Here is a 21,385-nt window from a genome sequence, read left to right as displayed (position 1 = left end):
TTCAGAGTTGTGTCTGTATGGTTTGACACTTCCTTATGGGGTCAATGATATTCTGTACAGTCACCCTGTTGTGAATTTGCATACTATGCAGTACACAGTACTTGGCAAAGTGTCAAACGCTGGTGTACATCTTTGTCTCTGTATCGCCCAGGGGCTATTTTTTTCTAGCCACTCATGAACGTCTCAAACAAGGCCTTGACAGATCTTCCTTTGTTACCTTCATGAAAAACGGAAGTTATATTTCAGGCAGCGCTTGTCTGTATCTGTCTGTTGATGAACAAGATACCCCAAGCACAGTTGGATGAACTGGTTTCCTATATGGCGTGTTGGTAGGTTGACAAGAAAAGAATATGAGTACATTTGGGCCCCCTTGCGGCTATCCTGGGTACTGCGGTTTTAATACCTCCCGTTATGGACAAGCTATGGTTACGATTGTTGGGTGGTAGCTAGCTAGATAGGAAGAAGCTACTTAAGTTTGGGCCACCTAGCATTAAATATAGTTTGAGTGAGACCCTAGTGCACTGTTTAATCGTGCTTTTGCAAATTAAATGGAGTTTGTATCCTTTTCGAGATACACAAAAATATATCGCATTTAACCTCGAACATGAACATTTTTCAACGTACAGCGCGCATATATCTAACAATGATCTTCAAAGATATCTACGAAAGAGATCCCTATTGTGTGTAACTCTAACACGATAGAAGAAATTATTCACACATTAGACAGCCATTACTAAAAAAGTAGAATAAGCTTTATATGAATGTTTGATTCAGTACACAATTCCTCTAACATGATAAACATACATGCAGAATCATAATCCATTATTTTATAATTGTTACTATATGATTAATTGTATGTTAGATTTGTTTGTTTGTATACAACTGTACGTGCTTGCATGCTACTTTTGTATCATTTATGAGCAAAGGACCCACTGCAAAGAAGTGGTCACACCACTGAGTAGGGCTACCCATGACATAAACAAAATAAATACCTGAGAGCACCTTACATGGTTCTTAATCATCAGAAAATCAACAATCATGGCGACGTATGAATCAAAATCTCAATATATCCTAGCTCCAACAAATATAAGATCTGCATCAAATAAGTTAGCATATTAGATTTACTTAGAGTTTCACTATAACCGTCATGGCGATCGAGGCAGCGTTATATTTCTTTGAACAAAAAGGAAAGGGGCCTCTTCACATAACTGACGAGTACATCGCATGCATCGTCATGTATACGTGGTGACCACATCTTTGCTCACATCAATTATAATATTATGATATTACAAATATAGTATTATACAATTAGAATGATGAATTTTAAGAATATATTCATTACGCGTATACGCTATTGATAGACAAATTCAATGGGAATTTGTTGAGAGTTTACCATAATGATTCAATGTATTACATTATTAAGCATATTTGTATAACTTCACGCACATATTTGCCATATACAGTTTATGATATATACACAACAGTCAACAAGACAATCGCATATTTACAATATTCATAGTACATAATCTATGTTTGAAGAAGTTCATGAAGGAATTGAAGATAACTGAGAAGGACTAGGTTGTTCAGGTGGAATCTGGTGGTAGTGATTGAAGGGGAGGCGATTTTGCCATGTTGAGAGCATCTTCGTAAGCTGGGGGAGGGAGTAAGTCTGGGGGAGAGGAGGAGGGGGGAGGAGGGTACAGGGGTGGGGCCGAGGAAGGGGGGTACATGGGAGGTGAGGAGGAGGGAGGGTATGGGGGAGGAGGAGGATATGTGGGGGGATATGCAGCAGCGCTGGGTGGATACGCCACGGTGGGCAAGGCTTGTGGGTTGTAAGCAGGGGAGTACTGGGGATTAAAGGCGGGCTGCTGCTCAGAGGTAAAGGCACTGTTCTGCACTCCTGTAGGACTCATACCGATGTTCTGGGATGCGGGTTGACTAGGTCCGTTACTGGAACGTCCTGTTTTACAACAGTAGACGCCAGTCCCCAAAACTCCTAATGACAGAAGGACGCCAACGACTATGCCGGCAATGGTGCCTCCGCTGGGTCCTGTATTTGAGTCAAGAAAAGCATAATTAGAAACATAGCAAAAGACAGCATTCGCCAACTAGTAGGTTTATACGACACATTCCAAGACAAAGGCTAAGAAACCTTTACATAAATTAGAAGACTCTCATACCTGAATTTACTCGTTCCACTTTGTAGAAGATCTTGAAGTTTTCGTCGTTGAAGCTGTTTCCGTCCGCCACAAGCGCGAGTGTCAAAACGTTACCAGTAGACACAAACGACGTGTGCTCATGCGCGCCCCCACAATATTGTCTCTCGTGGTTGTAGTCATCACAGGACTGTTCTCCGTCACAGAAGTAGATTTTGGATGAGCAGTCTCTCATTCCGGTGAGGTCTAGTGGGCCGATGCGAAGGACATAGTCGGACTCCGTGCGAAGGTGGACAGTACATCGTTCATTCGGAGGGTAGCCCTTATCGTAGCCATAGACAAGATAGCCAGATGTCCCAGCAGAAAGCAGATTCGATGTCTGGCCACAAAAGTCTCTCATTTGTTCTGCATAAAGAATATTGTAAAATACCTGAGGTGAAGATAACTGTTAAGGTCAGAAGTGGGGTTGCACCAACTTTGTTCCTGATAGGTTATATATTAAACATGTACATTTACATGTATAGCTTCACTAGGAAGTTCTCTCTCTCTCTCTCTCTCTCTCTCTCTCTCTCTCTCTCTCTCTCTATCTCTCTCACCTTCTGCCCCCTCTCTGCACACACACACACACACACACACACACACACACACACACACACACACACACACATGTATATGTATATGAAATATGTGTGTAGGTATATGTGTGTGTGAGTAGGCATATATATATATATATATATATATATATATATATATATATATATATATATATATATATATATATATATATATATGTGTGTGTGTGTGTGTGTGTGTGTGTTTGTGTGTGTGTGTGTGCGTGTGCTGTAGCACATCAACTAAGTACAAGTGAAAACGTCTTACCAAATGTGCATCTTGTTATTGACTCGTCACTTTGGTCGGGGCAGTTTACCCAGCCGTCACAATATGGAGACCCAGTATACTCGATGTGCGTGCCGTCATCACACGTCCAATCTCCGTTACTTTCTGGAAAGCCATTTGCAAAAAAACAACAACATTACTACTGACGAAAACATTTGGGTACTTTTAAGTATTACAATCGCGTCGTCAATAAAAAAAGTGTTGTTCAATGTAATGTAGATTTTTGTAGTACTAGGAGCATTGCATCATCATGTATTTTTTATAGAGAAATAATATCATGCAATCTCCAAAAGTACGCACAATTGTGCTACATGTATGTGCTTTATATTCTCATTGTGTTTATGTTACACACAGGCAACATCCTTTAGTACCCACCACATTCAACCCCTGCATCCTCGCTGTGACCACAGTCCTCGTTCCCCCAACCGTTATACGCGCAGGAGAATAGGCTGGTCTCGGTCCCAGAGCACCGTAGGTCATCCATGTAGATGGGTCCCGTGCCTGGAAACATAGACAAAACTCCCTGGGTTTTTAACAAAAAGCATCCACGAAACCAGGTTGGATCTATCTTTGAAATGTGTCAACGTGCAGCACATATACATCTCCAATACAAACTTCCACAGGTAAGTTGTTTTTGTGTCAACCTGTTTTAAACACGAACATCCGTATTGCCGTAGTACCTAGCCTGTCTAAATCACGCTCCTAGCGGGGGAGGAGGTCATTAACCCCAGCCAGCGAGAGATTGTGTAAACACGGGCTACCGTAGTACCTACCTGCTCCGAAGTATGCTGAGTTGCGTACCACTGAAGCGCCGGAATACCCCAGCATTCTACATACAACGTCGGCATCTTGATTATCAAACTCATCATCACAGACGGTGCCCCAGTCGTAACTGTCGGCCGGTCTGACCTCCACACGACCTTCGTTGCCGTTGCTGCCTCCGCTCAAGCGGATTCTATTGTTGTCATTGGAATCAGCAGCTGCTGCAAGGTGGAAAATAGCATCAAGTAAATCTGATTTCCTTTAATTGTAGAGGAATCAGATCATATACTAAAAGACTCAAGATTATGTCTTGGTTAAAAAAGAAAAAGGCTGACATTTATCTATTACAGGAGACTTATCTGACAAATGATATGAAACATACTATTGATAAGCAATGGGCAGGTAAAACCATTCACTCATTTGGAACAAACCATAGTAGAGGTGTAAGCATTCTCTTTGATAATAACCTACCTATGGAAATCCTTGAGCAAAAAACAGACACTGAAGGAAGAAAAATTGTTGTTAACTTCTAACTGTATAATGAGAAGTATACTCTACTATGTATATATGCACCAAATGGGCAAAAGGAAAGAACTGTTTTCTTCCAAAATACTCAAGAATGGTTACACGACTGGAATTGCTACTCAATGTTGGTCGGAGGTGATTTTAACTCCATCTTTGATAAAAATCTAGACAAAAGTGGTGGCTCTTCTCTAAACCATGGAAAAAATGAATCCTTGAGAGACCTTTGCTCCCATTTTGATCTTATAGACATTTTTCGCCATCTACACCCGATGGATAAAAGTTTCACATGGAGACAAAAAACACCTCTTATAGCATGTAGACTTGACTACTGGTTTGTCTCAAGCACTCTGGTTGCAGATGTTTTTGAGGCTGACCATTATGCTAGCATATGTAGCGACCATAGTGCTGTGTTTATTAATTTGCACAGCAGAGAAGCACCAAGAGGAAATGGATTCTGGAAACTAAATGTTAACCTTTTAACGGATCCAGGATATAAGCAAGAAATAGAAAAGGTCATTGATGATACAAAAGAAGAACTGAAACATTATACACCTGACATGATATGGGAAATATGTAAAATGAAGATAAAAGAACTATCTATAAGCTGGTCCAAGCATAAAAATAAAGAGAGAAACAAACTAGAAAAGGAACTAGAAAATAGACTAAAAAGATTAGAACAAAATTTAGATACTGACTTAAATCCCCAAACCTTGACTGAATATGAGAATGTTAAAACACAGTTAGAAAGTATTATTCAGGAAAAGGCAAAAGGACAGCAGATAAGAGCAAAGACAAAATACATTACAGAAGGAGAAAAGCCTACAAAGTACTTCCTAAATTTAGAAGACAAAAAACAAAGTCAAAACTGTATAACCTCATTAGAAAATGGGAAAATACACGACCAGGTAGAAATACTAAAGGAATGTAGAAGTTTTTATCAAACGCTATACTCCTCCAAAAATGTACCTGATGATAAAATTGAGAACTATCTCACTTCAGTCAATATTCAGAAAACACTATCTGATGAAGAAAAAGAAAGGTGTGACAAACCAATTACATTGCAGGATTGTGAAGAAGCTGTATTAGGTATGAAACTAGGTAAAACCCCTGGATGTGATGGATTACCACCTGAATTTTATAAGCTCTTTTGGCCTTCAATAGGAAGTTTAGTGCACTCTGTTATCTGCTGGGCACTCAATGAAGGCAAGTTGCCACAGTCTTTCAGAAAAGCCATGCTAAGACTAATATTTAAAAATGGAGACCCAGAAACACTTACCAATTGGAGACCGATAAGCCTATTAAATACTGATTATAAAATCCTAGCCTTTATCTTGGCCAATAGGATTAAACCCCATCTAGAAAACCTAATTAACAAGGATCAATGTGCCTACATTAAAGGGAGATTTATAGGACAAAACGTTAGATTAATACAAGATATAATTGATTTCTGTGACACTAAAAATCTACAAGGAATGGTGTTATTTTTAGATTTCGTATAAGCTTTCGATTGTGTGGAACATAACTTTATGTTTAAGGTCTTAGAGAAGTTCAATTTTGGCCCCAACTTTATACAATGGGTCAAAATTATCTACACTGACTGCCTAGCTTCAGTTATTAACAATGGGTGGAAAACAGCTAGCTTTCAAATTCAGAGAGGTATAAGACAAGGATGCCCCTTAAGTGCCTTGCTTTTTTTATTTGTGGCAGAAATCTTATTTTATAGTGTGCAAACCAATAGTAACATTAAGGGTATAATAGTGAATGAAGAAGAGATAAAACTCTGCCAAGTAGCTGACGACACTACAGTATTCTTATCAACAGAGGAATCACTACATGAAGCACTTAGATGTCTTAGGTCATTCTCAAGTGTTGCTGGACCCATTCTAAATAAAGCCAAGACAAAAGGATTGTGGATAGGCACATGGAAGACAAAAAAGAAGGACATAGGGGGAATTACATGGCCGTTAACACCAATAAAATCACTGGGTGTGTACTTTGGTCATTGTAGTAAGAGTTTAATAAAATTAAACTGGGAAGACAAAGTGAAACAGATAAAGACAATACTTAACACCTGGCGACAAAGAAATCTTACACTTTTTGGAAAAATTACCATTGTAAAATCATTAGCAGCGGCTAAAGTAACATATATCATGAATGTAATGCCAGCACCCTTGTCTATATTGAAAGAATTAAACACTGCTTTTTTCAACTTTGTGTGGAGTGGAAAAGGGGATAAAATAAAAAGAAAAACATTGGTTGGAAATTACGACCAAGGTGGGCTTCGAATGCTGGATATATACAGTGTAAAGGATGCCCTACTTGCCTCATGGGCCAAACGAATATGTAATGGTAGTGGCTCTTGGAGACATATACCTTCTCACTTTCTCTCAGCAGTAATGGGAAGTGTGAATCTAGTTTTTGAAATGAATTGGATTGAAGAAAAGCACTTGAGTGAGTTACCTATCTTTTACAAACAGATCATTGCTGCTTGGCAAAATGCAAATGCTGTTTGTACAAAGCCACATACAACAGAGAACATTCAAAACCAGGTTATCTGGGGGAATAGACATGTATTATCACAAGGTAAACCCTTGTTTTACTCCCATTGGATTAAATCTGGTTTTATATATATAAAAGACATACTGCATAATGGTAATTCTAGCAGATAAGACCTGTTTTCAGAAGTTGAAAATAAAGCGAAACTGGGCTTGTGAGCTCCTGACTTTAAAACAAGCTATACCTAGACAGTGGAAATGTGGGACTTGTAATGTATCCAGTAAGAAAAATGAAGCATTGCCCACTTTGTATGTGCTTTCTGCGAAAAAGGTGAAAACTGTAGACACTATTAAAACCTCTGATTTATATCAAAATGTTGTTCAACAAAAATTTATGTCACCATATGTGGAAAAGAAATGGGAAATGTTTTTTGAGTTTAAGTTCAACTGGAAAAACATATGGCAGAACCAGATAAATCCCACATTGGGAACACATATGTCACAAACTAATTATAAAATACTACACGAAATACTACCTTGTGGAAAACTTTTGTATGTTTGGAAAAATATGTCGAGCAAATGTAATATATGTAACTGTGTTGAGGATTACAAGCATCTTTTTTTAACGTGTAAATGTCTCACAACATTCTGGAAAAACTTTTGTAATGTGATATATAAATGTTTTAAGTGTACTATAGAAGTAAGCCTGATAGAAATTGTACTGGGATATAAAACAAACCACCCCTATAACACATCTGAAATATATGTAACAATCAATTTACTTATATGCATTGCAAAGAAAGTCATATTTAGAAACTGGTGTAATAACAGAAACAGTGACAAGTACATACCAATAGACATATTCAGCATTTTTAAATCAGAAGTCAATTTACTTTTCAATCTGGTAAACAACAGAAACAATAGAACATGCAAGCATGTACTGTCCAATTTGTGAACTGTGAACTGTTAAATCTGTATTTTTTGTATGTATTGTATTTTGAGTATTTTGAATAAAGTTTTGTAAAAATTAAAAAAAAAAAAAAAAAATCAAGTAAATCTCAACATCTTCAACTTTGCTTCCACATAGTTTAATCAAATCTTAGTTGTATGACGCCAACAATCAACAGTACACGTCTCCAATTTGCGGCCCCTCTCCTTACTCCACCATTTCATGCTAGGCTCACCTAAGGGGCAACGTGATTGGCTGGTAGTATTCCCTCCATCAACAGGAGGGGGAGTGTATGATTGGCTGACGAAGGCTTACCAGCGCGAACGGAGCGAGAAGGGTGAATCGCAGGCCCGGGGTTTTTGCTTGACACATAATAGCGCCGGGCCTGCCTTGAGAGGATGATATTGACAACTTAGCCTTCATATGGTTAAACTCATGCCCGATAAGTTACTTTCTCTACACTGGCTGGTGGGGAGAAATGTCAAGAACAAGCTCAAGACTGTCAGCAGTTTGGAACAGCAACACGTAGCTTCAAGTTCAACTACAATGCTCACCACAAGTAACACCAACGTCCTCGCCATGCCCGCAGTTGTTATTGCCCCACCCGTCGTACCCGCAGTCAAACAGGCTAGTCTCGCTCCCAGAACACCGAAGGTCATCCATGTAGATATTTCCGCTTCCTGTCAGGACATACAAGGTACTGGGTTATCACAGATAGATCTGATTATTTATCCCTTTTATTTAGTACTGAATTGCATACCAGCATTAAATCCGGGATAAACAAATTCGTGGGGATAGTGGTATTGTGATGGTCTTATCCCATACTTAAAAGTTTTCGCCAGAAGATTCTATGAAATATAAATCTCCTTATGGTAAAAAGAAGGGATAAGACCTATGCCATCCCCTCTTTGTGCCAATAATCACAAACATGTTTTCACGGAACAAAACGACCCATTTCCTTATCTGTTTAGTACAGAATAGAAAATAATAGAATATGTCAATATCAATGCGTATTGTGGTGTGGCATTGGTAATACATAAATAACAGTTGCATTCAGATTCAAAGAGAGAGAAAGTATCAACACCAGCAGTCTTTAGATAGAAATGAACTAGAAAATCTGAATATGGCGTTTGGACTTGCTCAGCCCTACTTCAATTAACGTGAAAGAACAGGAAAGTCATTACCAAAACAGAGACTAAATAGTAAGAGACTGTACCTTGGCCAAAATACGCCCCTTCGTGGTATTGTACGGCACGTTCGTATCCCAGCATCCTGCAGACAACTGTCGCGTCTTGAATGTCAAAACTGTCGTCACATACCGTCCCCCAGTCATTGGAATCGACCGGTCGAACCTCAACACGACCTAGGTACGGAAAAGGACCCCCGACCAGCCGAATCCTGTCTCCGCCGTGGTTAAATACTAAAACAAAATTTAGGAAAGCAAACCTCTGTTGTTATTTAGCATTTGCAAAATCATAAGGTACTGTATGTATTTTACAATCGTCTTGATCATCACAACTATATCAGCAGTTAATGAACATCATCAAAAAACACCATGAATTGATGCTACACTGTGAGGACATGGCCATGGACATGAAATACCTGAAACGATGGTATAAAATATCTTGAAGTTCTCCTCAGACGTTCTGTATCCATCCGCCGATAGGAAGACTGTCAGGCTATTGCTACTGGACTGGAAGGTCTGGAGCCGAACACCATTACAGTACCGCTCATTGTAGCTATCCTCGACACCCAGATTACACGAATACATGTCGTCCCCATCACACACGTTGATCCAGTCGGTACACACGTATGAAGACATTCCGTCCAGGTACCAAGGACCCAAACGGATGACGTGGTCTGGTTCCGTCTGGAAGACGACTCTGCACTTGCTGTTAGTTGGGTAGCCTGAACTGATACCGTAGGTGATGTATCCAGATTCAGCGCGAGACAGCATCTTCGTTGAACCGCACACACTGCTCATTTCCTCTGTGTGAACATGATCACGGTAAAATAGACCTCTTTCCAATTACGGCGGCCATTTTGAATCTATCGGGGTCAGCTCGGGGTCATGCACCAAAGTGAGGCTCCAGTTGGGGCTTCTAACTCAAACCTTTAGGTGAACTTAGGTATGCCATCTTGAAATTCAAAATGGCCGCCGTAATTGGAAATAGGTCTATTAGAATGCCCAGAAGGCGTACATGTATGTGAAGTGTATTTGAACAGATTATTCTACATTGCATCGTGTATTTACTGTTACAATTGTTTATCATTTCCATTGAAGGCATGCCCTGTGCAAGTATCTATGGACACCACAGTCACCCGGCAATTGTAATCACAAGTCAGTCATGAAAATATATTGAAGAAACCAACATTTTAACAGAGGAAAAAATAATATAAAGGAAAATGATTTCATCAAATCAAACGTGTCACCATAATCATTTAAGAAAATTAGGAAACGAAATGCTTGGAAAGTCATATTTATGAATGATTACTTACCATAAGGACACCGAGTTGGTGACTCGTCACTGCTGTCTGTACAGTTCAAGAAGCCATCGCAAAATGGATTCTTTGGCGCTTGGATAATATAACTGTTGTCACAAGTCCAGGAGGAATCTGAAGAAAACAAGTACACAGAAAATGTATAGTTTGTGTATTGATATATTTGGTAAAACGATATTGATAGTAGACATTTCTTGTAACATTTCAAAGCTTAGGCTGAGTAGCACAAATAATCCTTATGGCCGTTCTGATTCCAATTTGTGCAAGTCAATGCATTGCAGGCTATTTTTTAGAATTATGTGCAATTAGTTTCGGTACTCATCTACGCAGAACAACGTTTTTTTCTGAAGTGGCTGAGGAAACATAAAAAAGAAATCAGATAAAGTCAGATTACCTACCGCAGGTGATCCCTACATCCTCACCATGGCCACAGTTGTGGACTCCCCATCCGGCATTGGGACAGTGAAACAAGCTCGTCTCGTCTATGGAGCATCGGACATCGTCCATATAAATGTTCCCGGAACCTGCCCCAAAACATAAGATCATGTATATTTTTTTCTTTACCTATAACAGGTTAACACTCGTGTGGTTACAAACACACTGAAAAATGACTGTGACTGTCTCATCATAGGGCTAACTTGTAGCAATAGGTTAGATTCCCTAAAACGCAAACAACACGTAAGAACAATGGAATATCTTTCGAAATGTCAATTGAGTTTGTATCAGTACAAATTATCATCATCAGTACAGAAGTTTTCTATAGTACAGTTACAGTACAAACTCTATCGACAATGCGTTTTTTAAATTTTTGTAGCATCAAAATTGGCGATACATGATTTGATCAAAGAACGGATGCACGGAGATGTTGCAAATTAAACACGAAACATCACCTTGCCCAAAGTGTGCATTGCTGTACACGTGACTAGCTGTGCTGTATCCCAGCGTCTTGCAGGCAACTGTGGCGTCATTAGAGTCAAAGTAGTCGTCACAGACAGTTCCCCAGTCGCTGCTGCTCTCTGGTCGAACCTCCAGGCGGCCTTCGTTTGCCGCTGAACCTCCAACGAGCCGAATTCTGTCGCTGTCGCTGTCTGATAGTGTCGAAACAATAAAAGATAGTTTCAAATCCCACAAATGCATTTCTAGCACACAGAACTCATAAAGGGAATGACTTGGACAACAAGAATGTTCTGTAACATCGTTGAATTACTAGTATGTAATTAGATAACGTTTTCATGATCAAGTTTTAACAATCAAACGCATGGTAACATCCTAAATTTGTTGCCAATCAGTGACAAAGAATGACTTTCAATGTCATTTGAACTCATAAGTTGTACTCTTATCACACCCTAGCAAATGTGGCAAACATGAATACTCGTAACCCCTTAAAACTTGCAGTATTTTTACGCTGGTAATTGTATTGTATGTCAAGCGCAAACTGAAGAACATATACTTTGTTATATGGTGTTGTTGAGATAAATGTACATAATTGGAACTTAGGAAATGGGTGCGTGTTTTACCTATGCAGTTTATCTCGTCGCTGCCATCTGTGCAATCTCTGATTCTGTTACACCGAAGAGAGAAGTCAATCTGCTCAAGATTGAGACAGCTGAAGAGGGAACCCAGTGGAGCTATTGTCGTATAACCCGAAAGATAAAAAACAAAATGCATAAAATTATGTCCAGGGTCTCTAGCTGTTGTTCTCACATACCCAGGAAAATGAGATCAATACATAAATGTGAAAGGTACTGTCAATTTTATCTTTTTTCAATTGTATTTATTTTAGAAGGGTGCATCTCAGATCTTCAGATCTGCTTTTCAGATGACCCTGATTTTACGCCCCTATACATGGATTGCGGATGTGAAAACGCATGCATCTGAGTACACTTACGAGATGACAACTTAGTTTAATACAGTGCTAAACTTTCTTCCAACACTGAGATATTCAGGGAGGGATTGGTTAGTGTTGGAAGAAAGTTTAGCACTGTATTATGATTACTACCAACACAGATGAGCCTCCATTATAACTTAGTTTTTTTTTTTAGTTTAGGCCACACCAACTTAATCTTATGGATGACATCCGCGCGCGCATTGATTTTCGCCTGTTGTCAAAAAAAAAAAATCACCTCCTCCAAGGCTACACAGAACTCCGGAACTTGCCGACTTAGATTGCTGCAAAAGGCTAGCATTGTGCCGGCTTATCGGAAAACTGAGGGCGTATGTGGATTGGTATGCCATCGATGTTGGCTAGGGGGATTTTGCGTTTGCAAAGTTGTACGAGAGGATCGCGGCGGCCAGCGAGTATCGTCCAGACAATTTCAAACACGACCTATCCAGAGTGGCTCTCACACGTTCCTTTTGCAACAATGAGAGACATGGGAGAGGAATTGAGGGATAATGGCAGAGGGATTTGTGAGCGTAAACCATGGAATGCTTAATATGGAGTTCAATGCCATGTATGTTGAAACTGCCCTTATGGGTGTATATGAGTATTCTCATCACAGTCATATATCATCCACAGTCCTTGGAGCCAAATACCTTCTAATAGTCTGCTATGATGAACAAGACAACCTACATGTACCTTCTACAAATAAACTGTGTTCTGTGGTTCAATTCGCAATACCAGCTTTGCAATGTACTAGTAGCCCTGTGGTTTAGCAGGATTTTTTTTTTTCAGGATTTTTCTTTTTTTTCGCCCGCGCGCATTAGTTTTGGGGTCTCCAGAGGATGTCATCCATAAAATCAAGTTGGTGTGGCCTTATAAACATACTATTTGCTCTTACATGTATATCATCTAAGAAGACACTTTGGTCTGCATTTTTAATTGTATGCAGCATAATTAAAAGGGCGATTACTGACACACACGGAAGAAACATCGGACATTGGATGTATGGATAAGTTAGTAACTTACAGTAGTAACACAATGTAGGTAGAATCCATGTATAGGGGTGTAAAATCATCTAGGTAACTAACTAAATTCCTCAGATGTACGCAATAATCAGCTGTAAAATAATACAGTCTGCATTGCAAATTATATCACAGCTGATTATTGATAATACCATGTATGAACGTATTCATTGTCGTACCGCTGAAGCAGACAACGCCTACATCCTCGCTATGAGTACAGTCGTGACTCATCCATCCCCGGTACGAGCAGTCAAACAGGCTACTCTCGGTCCCAGTGCATTGAAGCTCATCCATGTAGATTTGGCCTGTTCCTATATCGCAAAGAATGATATATAGTAAACTAGTTCATTAGAAATAGTCATTGTATACTAAAATTGTATACTAAAATTGTTGTGATCAAAAACGACATCTACTGTAATAGAAAGTCTTACCTCGACCAAAATAAGCACGATCATGAATTCGATCGGCGCCGGTGTAACCTAGCATTCTGCAGACAACGTTTCCATCGGCGATTTCGAAACTGTCGTCACAAACTGTTCCCCAGACAAAACTGTCCACCGGTCGGACTTCCACACGGCCTTCGTTTGGGAAGGGACCACCGACGAGACGGATTCTGGTACTGGGGGATGGTGTGGTGATGGCCGTTGTAGAGGAGCCTGAAAGTGATTAGATGATATACAAACATTGTTTGTATCATAATCGAACAAAATTAAGTAGGAAAGAAACTCATTACCTGTTAAGTAATAAAGCATTAACTACTACTGAAGTCTACTTCAAGTTGACAGCACACACAGGGATGCTGCTCATTTCTCCATCATAGTACCAACAGTACGTGCAACAGAAAAGAGTCGTGTAAACTCTGATGAATAAGATATTTCTATGGTATGTAGAGCATAAATCAGTTCTCAAATTTTGCAAATACTAATTGTAAAACATTGTAAAAGGGTTGCTTATGTCACCTAATGGTACCGGTATGCAGTTCATCTCGTCACTTCCGTCAAAACAGTTCATGAAGCCGTCACACCTCCTGTACCAGGGAACCTGCTGGCCGCTGGAACAGATGAAGTAGCCACCTGTTCCCGCTGCTGATGTGTAACCTGAAAAGATAAACACTTTTAAAAAAAGAAGTGTATTTCTCGTATCTCACTCAAACGCATGGTTGCTTGATTCCACGACTTATTTGGCTGCATAAAAAGACATACAGTCATTGCTACTCAACTAGCCGGAGGCTATCATAAAGGGCTAGCCCTGGTAACTGGACAATATAAAATGACCAATTCAAACAGTGGTTTCTAGGCTGTTCTCAGTATGCACCAAAATTAAGACGTCACGAGCATGACGAGAAAAGAACTTGTATTTTGTAGTAATACAGAGCGTCTCGCTATGACGCTTGTTTGTCCGAATTCGCTTGAAATTTGAAGAGTTTACGCTTATAGTGGCTATAGTAGGCAGTATTGTGTTGTGTATTGTGTGCAGAGCTCTAAACTTGTCTTGGCATCATCTAGCTAAGACAAGGTAATCAAATGTAGTCACGTATATCCAATATGAGATACAAGAATGCAGTCATCATGGACTTACTCATTGCGGTACTTGTGAGACAGACGACGCTCACATCTTCGTGATGACCACAGTTGTGACTCGCCCATCCCCCGTACAAGCAGTCGAACAAACTAGTCTCCGCCCCGGTACAATCTAGGTCATCCATGTAGATGGGCCCTGTCCCTGGATTGAAAATAGCAATGGGTCGCAAATCAGAATCAGATCAACAATTTTCAGCATAAAGGCATGTCAAAAATGTTGGTTTGATATAGGTTTTTGAATGATGGAATAGGATGGAAAATGTTATTGGAAACACCTAAAGGTAAATCTTACCTTGTCCGAAGTGCGCATCATGATGATAAGTTTGGTAACCAGGGTATCCCAGCATTCTACAGATAACGTTTGCTTCCTGATAGTCGAAATGGTCGTCACAAACGGTTCCCCAGGTAAAACTATCCGCCGGCCGGACTTCCACACGTCCTTCGTTTGGGAAGGGACCACCGACGAGACGGATTCTGGAACTTGGGGATGGTGTGGCACTTGTAGAGGAGTCTGAAAGTGATTTGTTCTTTTAATGATATGATGATATACAATCAATCATTGATATTTCTATCATAATCCAATCAAATGATTCTTACTCATCGACTTTTACTTGAAGTAATGCTTATGTATGTTGATGAAGGTTAAAATTGACAAGTACTGATTTAGTAGTTATGCTACTCATAAATGTCCGTTGTAGTACCAAAACTACGGGCAGCATGTACATGTAAGCGTCATGTGAACTCATTGGTATGTAAAACGCTTGTAAGTTGCTCACTTACATGAAAGCAAAGATGAAGCAAATTTTTGCCTTGGGCATAAGAAAATCATCAAATTTCGATGTAAAATGCAACGTTGATTTTGAAAGGTACAAGTAATCATTGATGCTGATATAGCGTCACAAAATCTACAATACAAGCTTCTTCTCTTTCTTTTGATTTCGTTTATATTTGCATTGATGTAAGTGAGTAAGTAACAAGTGTTTTGCAAAGACTGGCTGCAAAAAGAGTGCTTACCTAATGGTACCGGTATGCAGTCCATCTCGTCACTTCCGTCAGAACAGTTAAAAAAACCGTCACACCTCCTGAACCAGTCGATCTGCTGACCGTTGGAACAGTTGAAGTAGCCGCCTGTTCCCGCTGTACTACCTGAAAAGTCAAACTTTTTTTAAAGGAGCATATTTCTCGTATCCCTCTCAAAAGTATAGTATGGTTTCGTGGCCATTGCTTTCAAAGACTTCCATGCGTTCCTTCGTTTGGGTTACGAAAGACCAAAACTACAAGGAAAAGGGGCTTCTTCGGGCCCTTTCCAACCCTGGAACCGTTGACGAGACCGCTGGATTATACTACTGGTTGATGGTGTGGAGGAACCTAGAGATATCTAACATTTCAATTATTTGTCATTATTCTAATGATAAAATAATGGTATTTCTTTAGTTTCTATTTTTACAATTAGTTATTTGCAGTTAGCCTTTGGACAATTATTAACTATAAAATTATCTAATACTAGTAGATTTAGGCATCATGGTGGGAACAAACTAATATTTACACATAGATGTAAGTACAGCCCTTATTTCTATCAAAGTGGTACATCATCTGTGTCCTCATTGCATATCTAACTTAATGATTGTTTATTACGGTGTTATAAATGAATGCGGTACAGAAAATCGTATTGAGAAAAAAAATACATGTAGTGATAATATCACCTGTACAGCTCATCTCGTCGCTTCCATCTGTGCAATCCGTGATTCCGTTACACCACTGAGAGATGTCGATCTGCTCAAGGTTGTAACAGGTGAAGTAGGAATTCGTTGGCGTGGCAGCTCCGACCGTGGAATCTGAAAATCAAGGTATTTCATATTATGTACATGTCTATGATTATGTATGTATGTATGCGTGCTATTTGCACCAAGAATTATACATAGAGACGTCGAACAGGAACAGTACGTTAGATTGGCTAACCGCAAATAAAGCATAAGAGAATCTTCATTTTAATCATAGATGAATTAGGTGGACATTGCACTAATAACATCGTTAATTTCCTTCAAAATGGACGAGACTAGTAACACGTATGAATAATTAAAAATAGCAGCCTTATGGTGCTACACGCATCGCTATACATTACTTTATTGTTTACCTTAGGCTCGACGGCCCATACACACATACTTTTACAAACATCTAAAAAGAAAGAGCGAAATATCTACAGGTATCTACAAATGTCGACTACATAAAACCGAAACTATGACGATACATTATGTGGTGTCTCTATCATATTTGAAACAATTCATAATGCGTGACCTCCTCTCCTAATAAGGATATCTACACTCAAAGACGCATGTAACGTTACAATATCTGTCCAAGGCCACACCGGCGAGTTGTTATTGAAACTATAAAGCCTATGTTTGTTTTGACGTATATTTATTATTAGTTGAACAGATGGTACTGCCAGTTTGGGGTTATTGGGCTCGTCCGCTGTTTTTTTTCCCACGAGAGTACACTCAAAACATTGACTTCCTTTGACTCAATTAACTTTTTATGTCCCTTATACGCGCATTTATGTTTGTGTAACGTGTGAAGCTCGAAGAAGGACCACATGTAGGAAAAGGTACAATATTCATTATCTGTTCAGGTACGTATGTTCTGTTCGTTTGTTATAATCTCTTTTAACTACAAATCCTCGTAAGCATGTGGTTCATGATGTGCACATTTTTGACACAGTCCCGTCTTTGGTCATTCTGGCTATTTACTGACAGTACCGATATTTCTATTGACACATTCCAAAAATGCGTTAGCAATGTAAAAGTGGGGTTTCAAGCGCCTCCAACTGACCAGTCTAACTGGTCTAGACCTTTTATCCTAGTGGTTAAGGCGTACGTGCCTGTGATCTGGCTGCCAGGTTTCGGCGTGGGTTCGAACCCCGTGGGCCAGGATCACTTGTTTCTACTAGCTTCTTTGATTTGTTTCACTGTATGACGTCAGTGCGCCACCCACTTGAACAACACAAGATGCAACTTCCTGTCATTTCAATAGTATGATGGTAGCGCACAGGCAAATGTTTTAGACTGTATTAAAGCAACAGGCGGCTATAGTAAAGACTGCAGTACCCATGGTCGGTCGATCTAATTGATAAATCGTACCCATGACACCTTTACAGACACAACGAGCGTTTTCCAATTAGCAAAGTCATGAGAATACACAATGTTTGCGGAAAAAGTTATTCTTCCACTATATGCTATCTGTATCTATCTGTAACTCTGTAACCACTATATGCCTAGACGTGTTACACAAAAGTATGCGTAGACAGCACACGCCCACAACGTAGATATCATTGCAGATATAGGACAACATTCAGCCCCCCTCCCCCAATACCCCCCCCCCCCCCCCCTTCTACACATAACATAATGTAGCTCACCTGTGGAAGGGTTTGGCTGTGCCTTTACTCTCGTATCCAGGAGAATCGCGAACACAAGCAACAATCCGTGCCACATGTTCGAACAGTTTTTTTAGAGTCTTGTTAGAAGACAACAAGTTACCTGTGTCACCTGTCAGTGGTACCTCACCTGTCCCTAGTACCGCCAGGTACCGCTGAGCTAAAATATTCACAGCAGACTATAGCTAAAACAACGCCTGGGGACACCGAATACCTCCCGTTAAGTATCCACCACAGCCATGAAATGCGTTGTCAAACTAGCTTCTGAGTTGTTCTAAAACTAATTCCTACTCGTAGATTGTGGGTCAGTGACGAACATATCCAGACATCGAGTGTGTTCTATTCGTCCCGTGAGTATCAATCCGGGTCACAGACGGGTTAGGGGAGTGGCTTAGCAACTGACAGGTATAACAAAGGACCAGGTATCTGGTGCCCTAGCGTGCACACACACCGCGGTCCGGTATTCAATTCACGTCAAGCATGACTAATGTCAACAAAGGCCGACGTGACAGGTCACTTACCTGTAACCTTTGACCTCTTTGTGTCCGTAAGAAAAGTTGGGTTTATTTTGCTTGAGTATTTTGTTTTACCTAACCGAAGGTTTTCACTGAAATATGCGACGAAAGGTAACGTTATTTTGCAAGAAACAAAGGTAAAAATATATAGATGGTATCGCTTTAGCCTTCTTTGTGTGTGACGATTGAGTGAATTGCTTGCTCAGTCATTGTAGCTACTGGCCGGAATATTTCTGTAGGAAATGTAACGTTATAACTTACTGACGCAAGTGACTCTCATGCGACTGTTTGCCGAAAATAGGTGGTACCAGATACCTGGTCCTTCCCGCCTCAAGTTATGACAGTTATCATATAAACCGCCAGGCGGCGCTCTAATAGACTGCAACATTGAAACATTCTGTTGGCGGTTTTATAAAACCTCCTTGGAGGCTATTTTGAATCGTATATTTGTTGTTGCTCTCAGGGGACAGTAAGCGGTCGAAGGTTATATACTCTCTCAGGCTTAAAGTAAATGTACGAGGTAACGAAATCGTCTTGGGGAAACTCAAGATCAAACGGTATTTCGGGGACAGCACCCAAGGGCATTAAACCGTGAGTGTCCTTGCAGCAACCAAGAGTGCATCAACGAAGCTAACTGGGGATGCTTCTGCAGCGTGCCGATTACTGGAACTGCTTGGTGGCCATCGCGGCACAATGTTGATCGTATTGTTGTTTTTGTTGATCTTAAACTTTACATATATACTGTAAATGTGTTTGCAATTTATGTCTCCTTTTCCTTCATGACCCTTCATCCTTTATAGCTGGCAAAGTAAGACATGAACAACTAGAGTTCCACGAACACATTATCTTCGCCAAATAATCAAGGCTTATTGTGGAGAGTGATTAATATTTACATGCTTATCACCCCCTGCAAACTTGATCATACACCATACCGTTTGAAAGTTATGATGGGGGGGGGGGGAGAATGAGTCCAGTCTATCTAGATAGGGATAAAAATCATTTGGTGGTACAGGACTAGTATATGTGTATAGTGTGCTGATATATGTTATAACTGGTCATCAAAAAATTGAAAGTTATAATTAAATGGTACAGTCAATATATATGAATAGAATAAATCTTTATTCCATATCATACACATTTTGCAAGACATAGTACATGTTACTTTTCCATACGGTGCTAGGTAATACCTAGCAGTGGTGCAGTTTTGGTGCAGTGTACTCTCTGAGCAGAGGAGTGGGTCCGGCTGGTTATTCACATGTTTTTAGGTGTTTTGTAAGGCTTTCTATTTTGTTCCCTTTCCGTTATGTCTCAACTAGGGGTGGGTACCGGTACCGGTACAAAACCGGTATTTCTTAATGGACCGGTCCAAAAAAACCGGTCCGTAAAAAATCAGTGGACCGGCCTATGGACCGATTAGAAAATTCATAGTACCAGGCTACTTGCAGGCGGCCACATAACTGGTCTAAGAAAATACAAAACAGCAGATTTAACTTCGTTTTCGAAGACGTTAGCTGTGAATCATACCTAGAAACACTTAAAGGAATAGTAAACAAACGGCGAGAAGAGTACAATTATAATTTTGAGACAAAGTGCAAACCTAAGAAATTAAATCGTTCCAGACATGACGTTTGGAGACTTTTGCGTGTGTCTCGCTCTCCAAAATATGATGTACTGCGACACTACTATAATCAGGTACAGGTACAGGTACAGGTCCGGACCTGGACCTGACCCTCTGGACCTGGACCGGACCTGAATTGTTTGTACCGGTACCCACCCCTAGTCTCAACCCGTGTGTTGGACAAAAATGCCGAAACTGAACACTTTAAAAACCAACCGGACCCACACATCTGCTTGAATTGTAGTGAGACTGCCCCATTTGTTTATTTATGTACCCCATCTGTTTATTTATGCTTCTAGGCAAGGCCTTCTGCTGGCCTGTTTCGGGAACCCTGTCACATGCCCCATTATGGAATGTAATGGATTTACAATTATCCTTACTAATTATGCAAATTAGCCCATTTTCTATAATTAGACATCGATTGTGCAAAGCACCATCTGAGCTCTCTACATATACAAAACTTCACGACAATCTCTTCACCCCTTCTCAAGTAATACGTGTCCGAATGTCAAAACAAAAACACCCACTGCAGTTCTAAACAAGCCGCTAGGGGGCCCAAACTTACAGAACTTACTTCTTGTGGCATGAACTATCTACCACACAAATATCATGACCATAGCACTTTCAGAAAATATGCCAGTAAATTTTGAAGCTCTGCTGCAGTACCTTAGGTACTCGCTAGAAGGCCGATTATCGAACTTGACCTTCCTTTCCGTAAACCCTACCCATCCACTAAATATCATACAGATCTATCAACAGCTTCTTGAGTTATGTTGTCCACAAGAAAATACACATCCACACAAAGCCCGCTGCAGTACCGACGGAAAATGCCAGGAGAACCATTTTTGAACTTGACCTCCGTTTCTACAACATCTACACACCTGCAAAAAATCATGAAGATCCATCAACGTTTCCGTCACTTTTTTTTTGCCTACATACAAACGCACGAAACTTAAAAGTCTGCTGCAGTACTGTTGAAAAACGCATGGTGAACCATTTTTGAACTTGACCTTCCTTTGCACAACCACTACACACCTACCAAAAATCATAAAGAT

General features: G+C 40.1%; 1 protein-coding gene across 3 annotated transcripts; it reads right to left on the bottom strand.

Annotated features, from left to right (window-relative positions):
- Window positions 1–730: 730 nt before the first annotated feature.
- LOC136443171 (deleted in malignant brain tumors 1 protein-like) lies at window positions 731–18,655 on the bottom strand. 3 transcript variants are annotated; one of them, XM_066440308.1, is made up of 20 exons: window positions 18,180–18,655; window positions 16,474–16,605; window positions 15,785–15,916; window positions 15,063–15,281; window positions 14,769–14,912; window positions 14,150–14,287; window positions 13,622–13,846; window positions 13,370–13,501; window positions 11,804–11,914; window positions 11,177–11,374; window positions 10,685–10,810; window positions 10,284–10,400; window positions 9,387–9,773; window positions 9,001–9,204; window positions 8,339–8,464; window positions 3,827–4,036; window positions 3,429–3,554; window positions 3,036–3,158; window positions 2,181–2,561; window positions 731–2,050 (listed from the first exon to the last, which is right to left on the bottom strand). In XM_066440308.1, the coding sequence occupies exons 1-20, from the start codon at window positions 18,253–18,255 to the stop codon at window positions 1,584–1,586; spliced, it is 3,774 nt and encodes a 1,257-aa protein (XP_066296405.1). In that variant the 5' UTR covers window positions 18,256–18,655; the 3' UTR covers window positions 731–1,583. The 3 variants fall into 3 exon arrangements, with proteins under 3 accessions (XP_066296405.1, XP_066296406.1, XP_066296407.1); XM_066440309.1 differs by having other exon boundaries at window positions 16,480–16,605; XM_066440310.1 differs by lacking the exons at window positions 14,150–14,287; window positions 14,769–14,912; window positions 15,063–15,281 and having other exon boundaries at window positions 18,180–18,654.
- Window positions 18,656–21,385: the final 2,730 nt, after the last annotated feature.

Source organism: Branchiostoma lanceolatum, chromosome 10 (assembly GCF_035083965.1).
Source record: "Branchiostoma lanceolatum isolate klBraLanc5 chromosome 10, klBraLanc5.hap2, whole genome shotgun sequence".
Classification (NCBI taxonomy): domain Eukaryota; kingdom Metazoa; phylum Chordata; class Leptocardii; order Amphioxiformes; family Branchiostomatidae; genus Branchiostoma; species Branchiostoma lanceolatum.
Note: the sequence above shows the minus strand (reverse complement) of the source record. Positions and strands in the feature narration are given on the sequence as shown.

Excerpts from the sequence above, each read along its gene's own strand:
- LOC136443171 (XM_066440308.1), bottom strand. The coding sequence starts at position 18,255 with ATGTGGCACGGATTGTTGCTTGTGTTCGCGATTCTCCTGGATACGAGA. Across the intron at positions 16,606-18,179 it reads ACAGCCAAACCCTTCCACAG|ATTCCACGGTCGGAGCTGCC; the intron begins GTGAGCTACATT and ends CTTGATTTTCAG. Across the intron at positions 10,811-11,176 it reads CAATGCACACTTTGGGCAAG|GTTCCGGGAACATTTATATG; the intron begins GTGATGTTTCGT and ends GTTTTGGGGCAG.